The following is a 19,199-nucleotide window of genomic DNA, read 5'->3' on the forward strand; positions in this document are numbered from 1 at the left end:
TTTTTTTTTTTATATATTAGTTGGCCAATTAGTTTCTTTCTATTTATAGTAGAGACGGGGTCTCGCTCTTGCTCAGGCTGGTTTTGAACTCCAGACCTCGAGCAATCCACCCGCCTCAGCCTCCCAGAGAGCTAGGATTACAGGCGTGAGCCACCGCGCCCGGCTTTATCGTGTCTATCTTAAGTAGCAACTCCTCCCTCCCCAATCTATTATACTTTACCAAATTCACCACACTTCAAGATATCTGCTGTCTGTTCCTGTTAGAATGGTGTCCAAAGTAGGAGTTAATAGGCTTAGAGTAAGGGCCTAAGACAGTTTTCTGTCTATCAAATGCATGTGCTTAGTGCTGGGATTTCTGCCATGAATGTTGGCCTCTTTGATGATTTTTGCTCCCTTCCTGGTTCTCCTCTGGGACCCAATAGTGGAGGTCGCCAGGTAATGAACTTCTGATCCAAACAGTGATGCTGTGTCTGGCAATGCCGGAATATAATCTTTCCTGGAGAGAATGAAGGAGAGGCTCAGCTGTAAAGGTAAGCACCTGCCTGCAGGCCTGTAAGAGCTCTTCCTCCATCTCAGCACCTCTTTGGGGCATTTAGCACATGCTGCCTCTGTTTCAACAGTGCGTGGTCCTGGATTCCCCCAGAGCAGAAGCCACATCCTTGTCTCTGTGTCCCCTAAAGCATGTATCACAGTGCTCTCAACTCATGTATCACAGAGCATCGACAAGTTGACGCTCTCAACTTGAACACAGTAGGCACTAAGTTGTAGTGGGCAGAATGAAAAGACTTTCCTTTTTTTTTTTTTAATTTATTTTTCTTTTGAGACAGAGTCTCACTCTGTTGCCCGAGCTAGAGTGCCATGGCGTCAGCCTAGTTCACAGCAACCTCAAACTCCTGGGCTCAAGCTGATCTGGGCTCAAGCTTGATCTGGATCAAGCTCCTGGGATCAAGCGATCCTTCTGCCTCAGCCTCTCAAGTAGCTGGGACTAAAGGCATGCGCCACCATGCTCCGCTAATTGTTTCTATATATTTTTAGTTGGCCAATTAATTTCTTTCGATTTTTTTAGTAGAAATGGGGTCTCGCTCTTACTAAGGCTGGTTTCGAACTCCTGACCTTGAGCTATCCTCCTGCCTGGGTCTCCCAGAGTGCTAGGATTACAGGCGTGAGCCACCACACCCGGCCAAAAAGATTTTCCTGTAGTGGCCTATATTTCTGTGTATACACATCTTGTCTTCAGAAGAATAAGAGTTTACAAGCTTCTGAATATAGAATATTTAATATCAAATTCTTGGAAAATATTTTCGAAGGATTAAAACTGTCTCCTGTCAAAAAACAGTTCCTGTTTCAAGGCCTAAGTTGAATTCTGAACTATGCCATCATAAAGCCATGGCGACTAACTGAGGGGGACAAAGCCAAGTGATTAACTACAGGAGGAAGCAGAGTTTGGGCTACACTGAGTGATTCCCCTAGGTCTGCCCCATTGTTTTACCAAATGTCTACAGACCACATTCCCAACCGAAAGCTCTAGATGCAGCACTTCATCAAGAAGTGCCCGTGGTGTGTGGACTGGGTATTTTACGTCCCCACCCTCCTCTTCACTCTCTGCCCTCTGTGTTCCCGACACTGACACCCGAGACCTGCCCTCTGGCTTTGGGTTGGGTATGGCCAGTGGGAGGCACTGCCAATAGGTGGCTGGATGGGAGCAGAGAGAGGTCCGGGTGTTTCTTCTTTGCTTTCTCCCTGCTTTGGGTCCCTCCATGACCAGTGCTCCTGCTCTGTGTCCCCTCTCCAAGGCTCCAAATCTCTGGGGGATCCATTTCCCTACTTCCTTCCCTTGCCTTTTTAAGCACAGGGTAGTAAAGGCTTCCTGTGGTTGCTAATCTCTAGGTGTCTCAACATTCCTCATTGGTTCCCTTAACCCTACCCACACCTCTGAAAGTGGTCCCTTCACTCAAGTCTTTTCATCTGAACCATCGGAGTTGCTTATTTATCCTGCTGTTGTTCTAACTGGTACAATCTACAGAAAGTTCTACCTAAGAGTTGTCTACACTGTGCGAGGGCTCTCTCCAGGGAAAGGAGTGCAAAGAAAATCAGAAGTTCTTTTCTCTCTAGCTCTCAGAACTCCTCAGCCACCTTGGCTCTACCTAAGTAATACAAAGTGATGGTAAACCCCAATCTGTAGATGGGGGTTCATTCACCAAATATTTATTGAGCACCTTCCATGTGCCAGGCAGTGTTCTGGGCCTGGGGAAGCAGTGACAATGTACAAGACAGACACGGTCCCTGCCCACATGGTGCTTATGGTGTAATGCCAACTGCCTCCCGGAAGTCAGAGAGCCCATCAGAAGTAGGGCTGGAGCTAGAGAACTGAGTTTCCTTAAGTCCTGAGACTTCAGCAGATTCTCAAAGGAATCTATGACCCAAACAAGGTTATGGACGACCAAATTAGACCAAATCAACTATCAAGCTTCTCCTTGAATTGGGGAGTAATGACCTACTCACTCCCAGAAGAAGCCTGATGCTCTCAACTTGAATTTGTGGGGGCATGTTGGCACACACCCGCCCTCCCACCCCCCAGTACTCTCCACAAATCCTCCCTCCCCCTCCTCCTTCTGTTCCTCACACTTTTAAAATTAGTCCCACACTCGTCTCTGACTCACCCCCTCAGGGCCCACAAATGCTGGCAGCACAACTTGTCGACAAGCTGTTTTTATGAATGGACGGCAGTTGGGAGCTGGACTCAGAGACATGCCCTCTCCAAGAGCCTGGCATTTCTGGCCCTCCTTGTGTTTCCAGCAAAGGCAGTGGCAGTGAAATGTCTGTCGCAGTTGAAGTATTTATGAGACTCATGTTGGAGAGCATGACTAAAACTGCCTTTGCCGAGAGAACAGGGGTCACCGAGGTGAATTAAGGCAGCTATGAGAGGACAGGCAGCAGAGGCTGGGGTCTGCCTGCCTCCCCCAAGCCCTCCAGAAACATCTGAGTTTCCTCACAAAGGCTTAAATAGGCCATACCAGTAACCCAATACTTCCCCTGCTCCAGGTCAGACGGGACAAGGGCAGCAGACTGGTGCCCTCAGAACAGGCTGGCAGGCTGGCAGGCAAAGCCCCTTCCCCAAATCTTGCAGCCCTACCCAGCAGACACACCCAGCTCCAGACCCGGGTGTCACTATGGAACCCTGTCCCCTTCTCCCAGGACCTCCGACTGCCTTGTCTGAGGCTGAAGTAAGTCTCAGCCCACGAAGAAAGCGCAGCAGGAAAGCAGACAGGGCTGGGGAAACAGAGAACCTAGTCCTGAGGCTGCAGCGGGGGCCCCTGGCCTCCGGGACAATCAGGGGGCTCCCTTCCCTCCAGCGGGATTGTCCCCACAGAGGACACTGCCCAGACTGGGACAGAGGCATGTTTACTCTACATCCCTGTGAGGCAAGCCCCCTTCGGGAAGGTCAGAGATGTATTCACAGAAACATCTGGGGCTCACTTGCACTTCTCTGTCTCTTCTACGCTCTCCTAAATTCCTGACCAAGATGAAATCATGCAGCAAATAGGGAAAAGGAGTGGGGGAAACAGAAACCGTTTTTCAAAGGCTCTCTGGCTTAGAGCAGCCAGGTAGGGGCCGGCTGGCACGAGGACAGGAGGGGCTTCCGAGGCAAGCTCGGGTGACAGGAAGCTGCTGGGTGAACGTCTCCCTTCCAGCCTCCCTCCGCCAAGAGCTGAATGGCAAAAATATTAGGACACACTGCAAAACAATCTCCCTTCCTCCCCCGACCCCTGACAGATGGAAGAGAGGAAAGTTGTGGCCACCGTTTACCTGCTGAGATTGGGAGGACACTGTTGATGAAAGTCGGCTGAGACACGATAGAGCGGAAGAAAAGCTGAAGATAAATTCCCAAAGTCATTGGATTCAGGACAACCATGCTGGCTGCGATCTGGCAAGTGTCAAGTTAGCGAGCAGGCTGCCGTGGAGCCTTGCTTATCTCTGCTTTTGTCTTCCTCACTGCTCTGTGTGTGTGTGTGTGTGTGTGTGTGTGTGTGTGTGTCTCCCCCTTTCCCCCTCCCTCTCTCTCCTTCCCTCCTCCTCTCCCCCATGCCTTTACTAAGAAAGAATGCCAACCATTTCCCATTAAACCTTCTCCATACTACACAGGGTTATATTTATCTCAAGCACTGTATCAAATGCCCACATTAAAATTAAGATGTCAGAATTTTCTTTTTTGGAGACTGAAGTAAGTGGCTATGGAAGAGGTGATGAAAAGGCAGCCAAGTCTCAAATGTTCACTAGCAGCAGTCCTCAAGGGCAGAGAGATTTCTAACTGGTTATGCACCATCACCCACCTGTTTGGAGGTGAGGCGTCCTGCAGCATCACAGAATCAACTCTCCTCATTCAGACTCGATCTCATGGAGACAACCCCCTCTGCTGCCAGTTGGTGACATTTTTATCTACTGGGTGACCAATGTAAAGTGGACCTTTGATTTTTTTTTCTTTAATCATTTAAATTAAAAAGGAGGCGGAAGGTAGATTGTATTTCCAAACAGCTTTCTCTGTGAAAAAGTGTTTCTCTCTCTCTAAAAATTACAACCTTTTAATACAAAGCAAAATAAACGAAAACAGTAAATGGATAGAAAAGTGAACGAGTATTTATCAAAGTACATTTGGGAAAATAGTATCATTAACTTGATCTTTGGCTAGAAAAAATTCTTCAAATAAAAATTACTGCACTTTTAAAAATAACTTTTATGAGTTTATAAAGCCTGTTATAATCCTAGCACTCTGGGAGGCCGAGGCAGAAGGATCACTCAAGGTCAGGAGTTTGAAATCAGCCTGAGCAAGAGCGAGATCCTATCTCTACTAAAAATAGAAACAAATTAATTGGCCAACTAAAAATATATAGAAAAAATTAGCCGGGCATAGTGGCGCATGCCTGTAGTCCTAGTTACTCGGAAGGCTGAGGCAGAAGGATCGCTTGAGCCCAGGGGTTTGAGGTTACTCTGTGAGCCAGGCTGACTCCATGCACTCTAGCCAGGGCAACAGAGTGAGACTCTGTCTCAAAAAAAAAAAAAAAAAAAAGCCTGTTACAGGCATCTTTAGATTACTAAAATAATTTACAAAGTTGTTCACTTTGCTTTAATTTACATAACATATTCCCGGGACTGTTCAGGAGTTAATTCAGAAACAGTGTGGTCGTTACTGGACTCTCGGGTGAGCCTTTGAGCAAGAGCACTGATCCTCATTGTGGGGGAAGGGGGAGTCGGGTCAGGGCATAGCATTAAGCCATACTCGGCAGCTTTAGCACCAGACCTGGGCTTGTCTCTCAGCTCCGAGTGGCAGTGCACAAACTGACCTCTCTAAGCCTCAGGTTTCTCATCCATGAGATGGAGACAACGTTCCCTTTACAGGTTTGTCGGAAAGCTTAAATGAGGTAACATGGGGTGAATCCTACATGAGCTAGAACTTGTCTAAAGATAGCACAAGTGACACCCAGGGAGCCATGGTAGACTGGGTGCAAAGGTGGCCACCAAAAATCCTCCCACCCCCACGTGTGCTGTGCCATTCCTCCCATCAAGAGGTGGAGTCTATTTCCCTGCCCTTGAATCTGAGCTAGCCTTGTGACTTTCTTTGACCAACAGGATGTGGCCGAAGGGACACAGTGCCATTTCTAGGCCTAGGCCTTAAAAGGCCTGGCAGCTTCTGCTTTTGTGTTTTCTTGAAAATCAGCGGTCACATAAAAAAGTCTAGGCTACGGAAGAGGCCACATGGAGGGGGAGGACCCTGCTGTTGGGACCATCCCAGATGAGGCATTCGACATGTAAGTGAGTCCAGTTTGGATCATCTAGCCCTGTCCAGATCTCAGATGACAGCAACCATAGCAGTGGCCCTAGGTGAGACCAGCTGAAGAACTGCCCAGGCCAGATTATAGAATCATGAGCAAATAAAATGGCTACTGTTACCACTAAGCTGTAGGATGATTTGTTATGCAGCAATAGCTAACTGATACAGAGTTGATAGGAAAAGCTTGTCAACTTGAAGGCATGAAGAATATACTTGGGCTTGATGTTTTGGTACGGCAGGAAGCAGGGGGAGGAATGGCAGGGGCAATATATGTAACCCTAACAATATTTGTACCCCCATAATATGATAAAATAAAAGTAAAAAAAAGAGAATATACTTGGACTATATTCAAAATGGTACAAGACAGTTTAAAGAGAGGGCACCCCAATTTAGCTGCTCCCAAAATGTTTAATAAAAGGAGCTGTGGGCAGGTGAAGTGGCTCTTGCCTATAATCCTAGCAGTTTGGGAGGCCAAGACAGGAGGATAACTTGAGGCTAGGAGTTTGAGACCAGCCTGGGCAACATAGCAAAACCCATCTCTACAAACTACAGAAAAATTAGCTGAGTGTGGAGGCACTCCCCTGTGGTCTCAGCTACTTGGAAGGCTGAGGCAGGAGGATCACTTGAGCCCAGGAGTTTGAAGTTGCAGTGAGCTATGATGATCCCACTGCCCTCTAGCCTGGGCAGCAGAGTTAGACCTTGTCTCACAAAAAAAAAAAAAAAAAAAAAAAAAAAGGAGCTATGATTTTTTGCTAAACCCAACCAGGACATTCTTAAGGTTGATCCCATAAACTCTTAAAGCCTGCAGCCCCAGCAAGCAGGCTTTTGGTGGCTTGGAGAAACCTACCTGGAAGGAAGGCAACTCTTGAGTAACTTGGTGCCAGAATCTGAACTTTCACCATCCACTTAGATTCTTCCTCTGTGAAGCCAGCCTGATTTTTTCCTTCTCCTAGCACACAGCGTTCTGCATGGACCATGCATGCACTTAGCACAAATTAGGTCAGTATGTCCTGCCTGTGACACTTGCTGCTATTGTTTTTAAACTGCTTCTAAACCACCTTGTGTTGCTATTTAGCCCGAGTTAACATCCCTAAAGATGAGGAACTGTCCCACACAGCTCTGTGTACTCTTGAAGTCCCCTGGACAGTCCTTGTCACCTAACAGATGCTCAGCAATGGCAGTCTGTTTGATTAAATCATACCACTGGGAAGAATGAAAAGGAAAAAGTAGGAAAAGGGCATAACTTTATGTTCCAGCCACACTGCGCAACCTGGCTTCCCCAGCGTCCCTTAGTGCCTTTGCACATACAGCTGGCTGGCCTGGGCTTACTGCAAGGGGCTTGAAAGTCTGGTGGGAGAGTGAGAGGAATGTGGACAGCCATCCTGAATTAGGACCTGCACAGTGGGAGGCTAAATGTATACATGCAGGCCCCTGGGGAGCCATTCACTGCTGAGGTGAAGTTCCTACAGGAGCCTCTACTCTTTGGGGAGACCCTAGCACATAGGTATTTATAAGCCCCAACACTTATTAAGTAATTTTAAATAAATTGCCATTTTCCCAGGTACTGTGTATTTTATAAGTCTATTTCTTATAAGGTTAGCCTAAATGACCAAGGCAGAAATTACCATCTTTCTTCAAACTCTCCTGGAAAGGTTCTGATTCTTTCCAAATCTAATAACATGGGCTGTTAGATTCTTCCAGAAGGAATTTATTTGAGACTTGAGAAGGGCTCACACCAATAAAGCCAATCAAAGTCAGAGCTTTCCCTCTCAGACCTTGTAGGTGGGCATGTATACTGGAGAATCCATCAAACTTAACACACACATGCCATTTGACCCAGAAGTTCCACAGAAATATGCATTCAATTGCCCAATGGTTTGGGTATAAGGATGTACATTACTATTTCAGACTGTAAATAGCCTAACTGTCTATGAATATGACATTGGTAGAATAAATCATGGGACATCCATTCAATGAAATGTTATGCAGTGATTAAAAATAGTAAGGTAGTCTTTGCAAAAAAAATGGTCCTGGAAAAACTGGACTCCCATAAGCAAAACAAACAAACAAAAATGAAGCTTAACCCTTACTTTGGCCCATATATAAAAATTATATCTCAAAAGAGATCATAGACCTAAATGTAAGAGCTAAAACTATTAAACTTCTAGAAGAAAACAGGAGAAAATTTGGATTAGGCAAAGATTTCTTAAATAGGATACAAAAAGTACAAATCTTAAATTAACAAATATTAAATTGAATTTCATAAAAAGTTTAAAACTTCTGCTCTTCCAAAGACAATACTAAATGGGAAAGCCAAGCATAAAACTCGGAGAAAATATCTGCAAAACACATATATGATATAAAGGACTTGTATTCTGAATATATTAAGAACTTTTATAGCTTGATAATAATAAGATCAACAACTCAATTAAAAGAAATGGTTGAAACAATGTGAATACATACTTCATCAAAGAAGGTACATGAATGTTAACTAAACATTTGAAAAGATGCTCAACATCTTTAGTCATTAGAAAAATACAAGTTAAAACCACAGTGAGATATCACTACATACCTACTAGAATGGCTAAAATGAAAAAGACTGACAATGCTACGTGTTGGTGAGGAACTGGGGCAACTAGAAGTCTCCTACGTTGCTAGTGGGAATGCAAAATGGTACAACCACCTTGGAGAACAGTTTGTCAGTTTCTTATAAAGTTAAATATATACTTGCTATTTAACCCAACAATTCTACTCTTCAGTATTTATCTAAGAGAAATGAAATATATGTCCACATAAAGGATGCACACGAATGTTCAGAACCACTTCATTTGTAATAGCTAAAACTAGTCACAACCCAAATGGCCATCCACTGGTAAGTGGTTAAATGAATTGTCTATTTACATACAATGCAAAACTACTCAGGATCAAAATGGAATAAACTAAGTAACATGGAAGGGTCTCAAGTGCATTGTGCTAAGTGAAGGATGTCAGACATAACAGTTTATATGCTATATAATTCCATTTATATGGCATTCTGGAAAAGGCGAACCACAGAGCTGGAGAACAGATTGGTGGCTGTCAGAGTTCAGAGCTGTGAGAAGAGAAGGGCCCTGAGAGAATGTTTAGTGGTGATGGAAGTATTCTTCATCTTCACTGGAGTGATTGTTTACATACTTTGTCAAAACTCGCCAAACTGTCCTCTTACAAAGAGTGAGTTTTATTGTATGTAAATTTTCTGTCAAGAAACTTGACTTTAAAAAATAAGAACAAGTTCACATTTAAGCACTGACATGGAAGGTTGTCAGTGGAATATTGAGTAAAACAGGAAAGTAACAGTACACTTGACCAAACTTCTGAACAAACAAGCAAATCTAGTAATTATTTATATGTGCAAAGAGAATGATCTAGAGTGATGTACATTCCATTGTATATGGGATGAAGGGAAACGTCCCTTTTTAACTTTATACATATTTGTATTATTTGAAATTTTTACAATGAGCATTATTTAACTTGTAATTTAAAAAGAAAAGATTTTTTTTTTTTTTTACAAAATCAAATTCTGGCAACCTTAGGAGTAAAAAAAGAGGCAGAAAGGAAAAAGGCACCTTCCCTGCATGTCTGAGGTCCAACAAGTCCTTTGCAGATGTGTTGTGAGGAGCAGACAGAGCTACTGATCAGTCCCCAGAGAGAAGCAGAGCTCTCAGCCTGGTCGCTCTGGCCCAGAATTAATGATGATTCAGTTATGCAGAGGTTGCAGCGGCATCAGCAGACAAGACTGGGCAGCTGGGGAGCCCCAGGAAGCCCCTGCTCACCATGCGCTGCCCCCTGGTAACCTGAGCTTAAATTAAAAGCAGAACTGATAGAGCCTGGCAATGTGAAGGACAGCCTTGCCCGTGAGCCAGAAGAGCTAATGAGCTCCATAAGACGGATCAGACCCATCCAGGCATTTAGCCTGCAGATACATCTCCAGGGCTAAGCTTGGTTTCTCTCACTTTCAGGGCAGAGAGTTGCACTGGGCTGGCCTCAAGCCATCTAGAGTGCCATCACCACACTAGTGACAATAATCTTACCCAATACAGTGTTTCTCATACTATGCTGGGAGGTGCACTCATTCTAAGAGACACTCTTTTTTCAAAAAGCAGAGGCGTTCACACAGCCTCTTTTATGTCACCCTTGGAAATTTGTAATATATATTAGCATATTAAAGCTACTGAGAAGTCCTGCAGTAAAGAAACCCATTGACTTTGCTTTAGAACCTAAACATGTTTGACCCCCAAACCCATTTTTATTTAATTCTTATTGTTTAATTCCCCCTTTTTTCCTTTCCTTTCCTTTCCTTTCCTTTCCTTTCCTTTCCTTTCCTTTCCTTTCCTTTCCTTTCCTTTCCTTTCCTTTCCTTTCCTTTCCTTTTCTTTTTCTTTTTTTTTTTGAGACAGAGTCTCACTCTGTTCCCTGGGGTGGAGTGCCATGGTGTCAGCCTCGCTCACAGCAACCTCAAACTCCTGGGCTCAATCAATCCTTCTGCCTCAGCATTCCTAGTAGCTGGGACTACAGGGATGTGCCACCATGCCCGGCTAATTTTTTATATATATAAATTTAGTTGGCCAATTAATTTCTTTCTATTTTTATAGTAGAGACGGGGTCTTGCTCTTGCTCAGGCTGGTTTGGAACTCCTGATCTAGAGCGATCAGCCCGCCTCAGCCTCCCGGAGTGCTAGGATTACAGGCGTGAGCCACCGTGCCCAGCCACCCCTTTTTTCTTATCTATGTTGTATGCACTAAATATATGTTACTGGTGTGGTGAATAAGCAATTTTTATGTTGGGATTTATTTTTCATAAAATTCTTTTGTCATTTTTTTTTTTCATTTGACACTCACAAGTGAGGCAGCAAAACTAGAATTATAATTCCCATTTTACAGGTGAGAAAACTGAGGCAAGACTAAACATAAACCCTCCAGGCCACCAAATGACAACCCAAGCCAGATGTCACCAGTGCTCTGGGGCCTTTAGGGCTACACTTGCTCCCCATGGAACATCAATCAACCTCGTCTTTACATGAAACCAGACTCAGAAAGGCTGTGAGTCCAAGAATCATTTGGCTCTGAAGAAATCACATTCTTGGTAGGGAGACAGGAAGATAGGGAGGGCCAGAAACTTCAGAGGAGATCCCAAAATGGTTTACGACAACCCAAGGACTGATGGCTCTTCAACTAAAGCCCATAGGAAGAGAAAACGCCCTGAATCCTGAACAAATCCAGTTTCCTAATGTTATTTATTTCAAGACTCATAGGAATAAATGAGCTCAAAACATTTGTTAAGCCACTGGTGGGCGGAACAAATCTGTCTCACTCTGTCAGGTGGAGTAGTGGGTAGGCCCCAGATTTCCCCTAGGATGAACCCCAGAAAACCTGGGGGACATTAACTGCAAACACTTACATCCTGTCCAAATGCATATTCCTAGTTTACTTTTTGTACTTACATGTTAATTGCAAAGATTTCATTTTTATATGCTTATTAAAATAATACTAATATCACCACCCACAACCCTCCCCCCAACACCCCATCATCTGCACCCTACCTCAACCCCACTCCCTCACCCTATCCCCTCTACCACCGTGCCTCCGGGAGAACGCACGGGGTGGGGAGGAAGGCCCGCCCAGCAACTTGATTTGGGCCAAGGTAATTTCCAAAGCTTGGACCTAGTCTCTGCACAGCTGAGGGCGGAGATCAAGGGCACGCGGCTGTGTTGGGCGAGGCCTTAGAACAGGCCTGTTCCTAACGCACTGATGGGGGAATGCTGATCAAGAATGCACAGTAGGCCGGGCGCTGTGGCTCACGCCTGTAATCCTAGCTCTTGGGAGGCCGAGGCGGGCGGATTGCTCAAGGTCAGGAGTTCGAAACCAGCCTGAGCGAGACCCCGTCTCTACTATAAATAGAAAGAAATTAATTGGCCAACTGATATATATATAAAAAATTAGCCGGGCATGGTGGCGCATGCCTGTAGTCCCAGCTACCCGGGAGGCTGAGGCAGAAGGATCACTGGAGCCCAGGAGTTTGAGGTTGCTGTGAGCTAGGCTGACGCCACGGCACTCACTCTAGCCTGGGCAACAAAGCGAGACTCTGTCTCAAAAAAAAAAAAAAAAAAAAAAAGAATGCACAGTAAAGGGAGAGAAAGGGCCCTGCCCTTGCCACGCGTCACCATGCCTCTCCATGTCCCTACTGAGAAGAGAGATCTTGGTCAACACGCGCAATAGCCAGGAGTGCTGGGGAGCACCTGAGAATTGCAGACTAGCTGCAGCTGGCTGCTCAGGAAATAACCGCCTAAGCGACGGAGAAGAGCATACATAGGCACCCCACGCTGCTTTGAGGCCCACGCTCCAGTGAGGCCCTGTAATCCCTGTGACAAGGAGCTTCTCCCCCTCCTGCAGCTTGTGGTAGAACAAGTTGTGCAAACCTGAGGCCTCTGTACGTGCTGCATTTAATGCACTCCTTAAGGCCTTAAAGTGATTTGCGATACTCAGCCACAGGGAAAGGGTTATCTCCAAGGCCAAAATGTATACATACATGGTCTAGGATAAGAAGAACAGGTGATTATTTTTTGAGAGAGATAAAAAAGAGAGAGAGATTTGAGAGAGATATTTTTAGAGAGATTAAAAAAAAATTTCCATCCAGTTAAAAAAAAAAACCAATTTCCATCCAGTTATCATGGATTATGTGGTGACCTGTTTTCATAAGCAGTTACCAAATGTAACTGTGATATTTTAAAAACACACCTGTGTCCTCGGGAAGCAGATGGACAAGGCTAAACTAAAGAAGATAGACACAGAAAAGCAATGATTCAGAAAAGTAAGAGAGAGGTCAGAAGATTCATTTATTTATTTATTCATTCATTCATTGATAATTCATTCAATAAATATTTACTGAGTTCCTAATGTACCACAGGCCAAGATCTAGGAGCTGGGGATTCAGCATGAACACAGTGTACAAAACTCCTTGTCCTTGGGAACTTACATTCTCAGGGGGGCTCAAGACAGAAGCATATAAAATAGTACAGTGGTGCCCAGCGTAATGGAGAATAATAGAGAAATGTAATTATTCAGGGAGGCTCTCCCTGAGGAGGTGACATCAGAGCAGAGACCTGAGAAAAGGAGCCAATTAGCTCTCCGGGAGGAAAGCATTCTAAGACCAAGGAACATCAGGTGCAAAGGTCCTGAGGCATCCACAAGCTTGGTTTGTTCCAGGAGGGGCAAAAAGGAGACCTTGTGGCTGGAGCAGAGTAAACCAGGGGGAAAGTGAGGGAAATAGGGTCTGAGAAGCTGTCGGGGCTAGCTCATGTGGAGTCCGTAGGCTACACAAGGAATGTGGACTTTGTTGTAAGATGGAAACCAGTGAAGAGTTTTGAACAGGAGAGGGACAAACTCTACCTTGTGTTCTGACAGGGTCACCCTGGCTTCACCACAGAAATAGACTGTAGGGAGAAGTAGGAGACCCGGCAGGACACCGAAGGTGGATGAGGGTGGCTGGTTTTCTAAGAAATGGTGATGGAGGTGGTGAATAATGATCAGACTGGGAGAGATTTTTAAGGTAGTAGGGCAGACTGTATTTTCCAAAGACGGCCCGCCACTACATCCCCCGCCTTCCACTGTCTTCTTAAAATGGAATGTTGCCACTTCTCGTGAGAGGTGATGTCTCTGCTCCCCTCCTTTGGCCCCCAGCCCCTCCCCTCCTCTGACAGGTGACACTCACCCCAGCCAAACGCCTCTTCCTCCCTATACCTTAGGCCTTTCATAAAGTTTCTAGAACTCAGGAAGGGCTTGCAGTGAGCAGCCTTGTCTCAGACACAGGTGCAGGTGCCAGGTGTGGCCTCTGGGCTGGCGCAGGACAAAGTGGAGGCTTCAGGGGAGAAAAGTCTTTGCCTGGAATCTTCAGAAATCTGGAGGAGAGTTGGTGTGACCAGAGCTATGCAATTAGGGGCAGAGGTGATCTGGGAGGCCCCACTGCCATCCAGGTTACAGGAATTTGGAAGGAGTAGTGCTGGAGTTGAGGAAGGTAAGGAATTTGGAAGGAGTAGTGCAGGAGTTGATGAGAAAGGTAAGAGATGAATCCTGACCGTAGTTCTCAGGGAAGGAGTCAAGGACAGTCAATGCTGACTCTTGGAAGATGAAAATACCAACTCCACCCACCATTTATAAACACCTATTATGCATGTACAGATGTTATTTCTTGAGCCTCACGGAAACTTCATGAGGTGGGTGTTACTATCTCCATGTTATAGATGAGAAAACAGAGGTTGCAAAGGCAGTTTAGGTAGTCTGCCCAAGGCCGCAGAGCTAGAATGCAAAGCCAGCCCACGTACCCTAAAGCCTGTGTTTTTACACTACCTTACTCAGCCCCTGGACCAGACACGGTAGGGAAATAAGGAGCAGGAGAGGGAATCTGCCCCGGCCCAGGGCTCAAAGTAGGCATGATCACGCCCTGTGGGGGCCAGCAACAGGGCCTCTAGGCTGGGAGTCCTTGGCCAGAAACAGAATGAGCTAAGCGTGTCTGGTAGACTGCAGGCAGGTTCTGGTGGCCCAGCATATCAGAAGGACACTGTCAAATTTGAGTGGCTGGCACAATGGGGGGACGTTTTATTTGGGCTCAGTGCATACCAGCTTCTGCTCCTGCTAGGAGTTGCCAGCAGGGACAGTTTGCCCTGTGTTTTCCCAGGCCTGACAGCCTCTTCTGGAATCCCTGCTCCTCCCCAACCTGGAAAGCCTCCTGTCCCCACCCCTTCATGTCCAAATCCTCCTAGTAAATTCTCCCAAGTTGAAATGTTCCCCCCTCCACACAGCCCTTGCCAGGAAGGATGTGTTCCCTCAGGGAACTTTCCTAGTGAGTTCTCTGCTTTTCATCCTTGGCACTTGGAGGGCAGCATGCTTGGTGGCAAGAGCACCATGGTTTAAAGCAGACAATACCTGGTTTGAATCCCAGCTCTGCCACTCACTAGCTGGGGAAACTCTTTGGAGTTTAATGAGGCAATATTCCTTTCTGGGGTTCTGATAAAGCATCAGAGGTTAACGCGGAGGCCCCTTGGAGGAGGACCACCCAGATCTCACGATTCAGCCCTCCTCCCCTCAGGACTTCTGAACAGGGGAGCTCCTTGCGAGCCTTAGCAGCCAAGTGGAAATGGGAGGGCACCTATTAATTGTGGTGACAATTAAACAGAGTCTGCAAAAAGTTGGGTTGGGGAATGTGGGTTAGGCCTGGAGGCCACACAGGGTTGCCTGCTTCCTCTCCACGGAATCTGAGACAACCAGCCCCTCCGTGGGCTCCTGTCTGCTCCCATTCCAGGATTAAGAATGAGGGAGGTGGCACAGAGTCCTGGCCTAGGTGAGCACAGGAAGCCTCCTGACCATGTGCACAGGAGAAAGAAACATGGCCCAGGCTATGGGGCTGATCATTATGGAAGGGTGACCCCCATCCAACAATAAAACAGCCCAATGAGTGTCCTGGGTTCTGACCAAACAGACTTAGACCTCCTTTCTTCTTGTAGGGCGTGGGGGCATGGATGTGGAAGCAGGTGGCCCAGGGTGGAAGCATGGGGAGAGCGGACTCCTCTTCAATAGTATGGGTTAGATATACAGCATCTAAAATGCCTTATAGAATTCCCTGCCATGTGGCAGGAGTAATCTGTTCAGAAACATGAGTACTTATGTTTATGTGTGTTACAGTTTGGATGTTTGTCCTCTCCAAATCTTACATTGAAATTTGATCCCAATGCCAGAGGTGGGGCCTACTGGAAGGTGTTTGGGTCACAGGGGCAGATCCCTCATGAATAGATTAATGCCCTCCTTGTGGGGGGCAGTGAGTGTGTCTCACGCTACTAGTTCCCCATGAGAGCTGGTTGTTAAAAAGAGCCTGGCACCTACCCCCCGCCCCTGCTTCCTCTCTCGGCATATGATCTCTGCACATGCCAGCTCCCCTTTGCCTTCCACCATAAAAAGAAGCAGCCCAAGGTCCTCACCAGAAGCTGAGCAGAGGCTGGCTCCATGCTTCTTATACACCCTGGAGAACCATGAACCAAATAAATCTCTTTTCTTTATAAATTACCCAGCCTCAGGTATTCCTCATAGCAACACAAAACAAACTAAGACAATGTATATTCCTCCAAGTGCCAAATCTGATACACAGTAGGATTTAGTAAGTGTTGAATGAATTAATGAGTTAATTTTCATGGTAGATGCAAGATAGACAAACTACACTGCATACATCCAGAATCTTAAAATTAATTCAGCCTGGGTCAAACTTCCCTTTACGAAGTCTCAGAACAGATGTGCCTCTTGCCAAGGAAACTATGAGCTTGCAGCTGCAGAGCCTTAGCTTTAAATGAAATGACACATGGAAGGCGCCTTTCACAGTCCGGCCCATGAGTATGAAGTTCCTGGGCCCCCCTCTGTGAGTTGACAGCTGGGTGAGTGCCTCGACAACCACCTGTCTCCCCAAGTCTCTCTCCACAATGTACCAGGCACCTCCCATATCAGGGATGCCACCTGGTCTGGAATGAAAGAACTAGTTCAGCCCAGCTCTGGCTTCAGGAAATGCCAGGTCATAAGCCCACCAAAAAATAAGTCTTTCAGATGGGAAGATGTTGACATAACCTCAATTACAGTCTGTGATTCTCCACACACTGCCTGGAAAATGCATTAGCCCAGTGCATTAGTCTGCTAGGGCTGCCGTAATAAAGTACCACAGGCTGGGTGGCTTAAACAACAGAAATTTATTTCTCACAGTTCTGGAGGCCAGATATCCAAGATCAAGATGCTGGCAGAGTTGGCTTCTTCTCTGGCCTCTCTCCTTGGCTTGCAGATGGCCACCTTCTTGCTGTGTCCTTAGGTGGTCCTACCTCTGTGTGCACAAGTGCATACCTGGTGTCTTCTTCATGTGTCTTAATCGCCTCCTCTTCTAAAGATAGCAGTCAGATTGGATTAGGGCTCACCCTAATGGCCTCATTTTAGCCTAGCCACCTCTTAAAGGCCCCGTTTCCAAATGTAGTCACATCTGAGGTACTGGGGGTTAAGGCCTCAACCTATGAAACTGGGGAGGACATAATTCAGCCCATAACACCCAGCTTAATTGGTTTTAGCTGTGAGAGAAAACTCACATCTCTGGGTCAGAAGGATCTGGATTGAAGTCCATTCATTTCCTGGCTGTGTGATCATGGGCAAGTTGCAAAGCCCATCTGAGCTTTTATTTCCTCATTTGCAAACTGGGGTTCCTGGGTTTTGTGAGGGTCAAAGGAATGACCACGTGGGAAGTAAGTGACATATAGAGGGTGCTTAACCACTTCGGTATGAGCGTCCACTACAGTCGATAGCCACAGATGAACGTGCACAGCCGAGCATTGACTATAGTCCATAGCCACAGGTGAATGCACACAGCGACTTTAGCTGACAGCCATGATATGACTTTTCTAATTTTTCATTTATCAAAATAAAGTTGTGAACATTTAAAAATAACGTAATAAAAACAAATATGAAAAGCTGCCTGTAAAGTAAATCAAGCTTTCAGTGCTTAAAGCTTTCCTCATCACACAAGAGCAAAACGGATTCGTGGTCAATGCACAGCACAAACTATCTGCGGACTATGAGTGCCGGCTGTGGGCAAGGCTTCGCGGCCGGTGAGTGCCATACCGAAGTGGTTAAGGAATGCCGGTTCCCCTCTCAGCCTACATATGGGAATGTTTGGACTCTTGAATATACACTGAAATTTGCTGATGGACCTCTGAATAGAGCAGGCAGGGAGGAGGAGGGCTCCTGACTCTTTTTAGCCCTGTCCTACCCTGAGGAGAAAGAAGGGTGCTTGGAGCAGACACCTTAAGAGAAATTTCCCTACCACTGTGCCAGGCTACCTAGCTAGCATCAAGCATACAGAGCAGTTAGTACCTGTCTTTAGATATAGGGACCTAATACCTGTTGTTATTTGAATTGGATGAGAGATTGAAACTTTAATATAGACTGGGCTGGTCTTTCAAAAGCTTGAAAATGAGAGAGTTGGTTAATATCTGAAACTGACAGTAAAAGCTATGATTCCTGCTTGAACTACAGCTCAAAATCTTGGAAAAGGGAGCTGTGAAAAAGCTTGTTTAAGAGCCCAAAACTTTCAATTAACTGGTTATTAGTATTTATTACTTCTTGCCCCTTCGGTGTCTTACATCTCCCATACCCCTTCAAAGCAGCAAAAATTCAGATCGGCCGGGCGCGGTGGCTCACGCCTGTAGTCCTAGCACTCTGGGAGGCCGAGGCGGGCGGATTGCTCGAGTTCAGGAGTTCGAAACCAGCCTGAGCAAGAGCGAGGCCCCGTCTCTACTATAAATGGAAAGAAATTAATTGGCCAACTAAAAATATATACAAAAAATTAGCCGGGTGTGGTGGCGCATGCCTGTAGTCCCAGCTACTCGGGAGGCTGAGGCAGGAGGATTGCTTGAGCCCAGGAGTTTGAGGTTGCTGTGAGCTAGGCTGACGCCACTGCACTCACTCTAGCCTGGGCAACAAATCGAGACTCTGTCTCAAAACAAACAAACGAACAAAATTCAGATCGTCCAACTTTTCCCACAATATGAGTCAAGCCAAAGCACTCTCCTAATTGGGTTATCCCCTTTGAATAAAATTTTGTATCTCACCTGATTTTATCATTTGTTCCACAGAAAACTCCAAACTTCCCACAAAGACCTTTTAAAAAGCATATTAAGTATAATCCAGACTGAAACTGTAGCCTCTAACGCAGGAGTGGGCATGAGAGGTGGGCAGAGGGTGGAGACAGGGCCTCTGAATCAGGCTGCAGGAGGCGGCAGGAGGTTGCAGTCTGCTCAGTCTCTGCAGTTATCTGAAGCCTTGGCTGGGCTGGAAGAAATCTTGGTTCCTTGTCACACAGACTTCATCATAGTGCTTCATGAGTGTCTTCATGACATATAAACTGGCTTCCCCAAGAGCAAGTGATCCAAGAGCAAGAAAAAGGGAAGCGCCACGATGCCTGTGATGACCTGCTCCTTAAGTGACACACCATCACTAGAGCCAAATCACTAAGTCCAGGCCACACTTGAGAGGAGAATCAAGCTGCACCACTTGAAGGGAGGAGCACTAAGGAATCTGTAGACACATTTCAAAACCGCCACTGTCTCCCACTCATCTGCTCTTCTAGAATTGAGCTTGCCCATACCAGTGTTCTCTTTCCTTAGTGTGACTTCCTTTTCACAGGGCTCCTTGGTTTCTTGTGCATCCTCTCTGCCAGTCCCCCGAATCTGCAGGGAACACATAACCTGGTTCTTCTCTTCAGACCATCACACTTTCCTCCAGTTTGTATGTCATTGTATTCCAGAGCAAATTCACACCCC

At 46.0% G+C, this 19,199-nt stretch overlaps 1 protein-coding gene across 1 annotated transcript in view; it reads right to left on the bottom strand.

Annotated features, from left to right (window-relative positions):
• The window catches only part of COLQ (collagen like tail subunit of asymmetric acetylcholinesterase), a 68,738-nt gene extending 64,143 nt beyond the window's left edge, over window positions 1–4,595 (bottom strand). Inside the window, exon 1 of the mRNA XM_012766943.2 lies at window positions 3,808–4,595. Within this exon, the coding sequence (XP_012622397.2) occupies window positions 3,808–3,913 (106 nt within the window). The 5' untranslated portion in view covers window positions 3,914–4,595. The remainder of the gene's footprint in view (window positions 1–3,807) is intronic.
• Window positions 4,596–19,199: the final 14,604 nt, after the last annotated feature.

Source organism: Microcebus murinus, chromosome 1, assembly GCF_040939455.1.
Source record: "Microcebus murinus isolate Inina chromosome 1, M.murinus_Inina_mat1.0, whole genome shotgun sequence".
NCBI lineage: Eukaryota > Metazoa > Chordata > Mammalia > Primates > Cheirogaleidae > Microcebus > Microcebus murinus.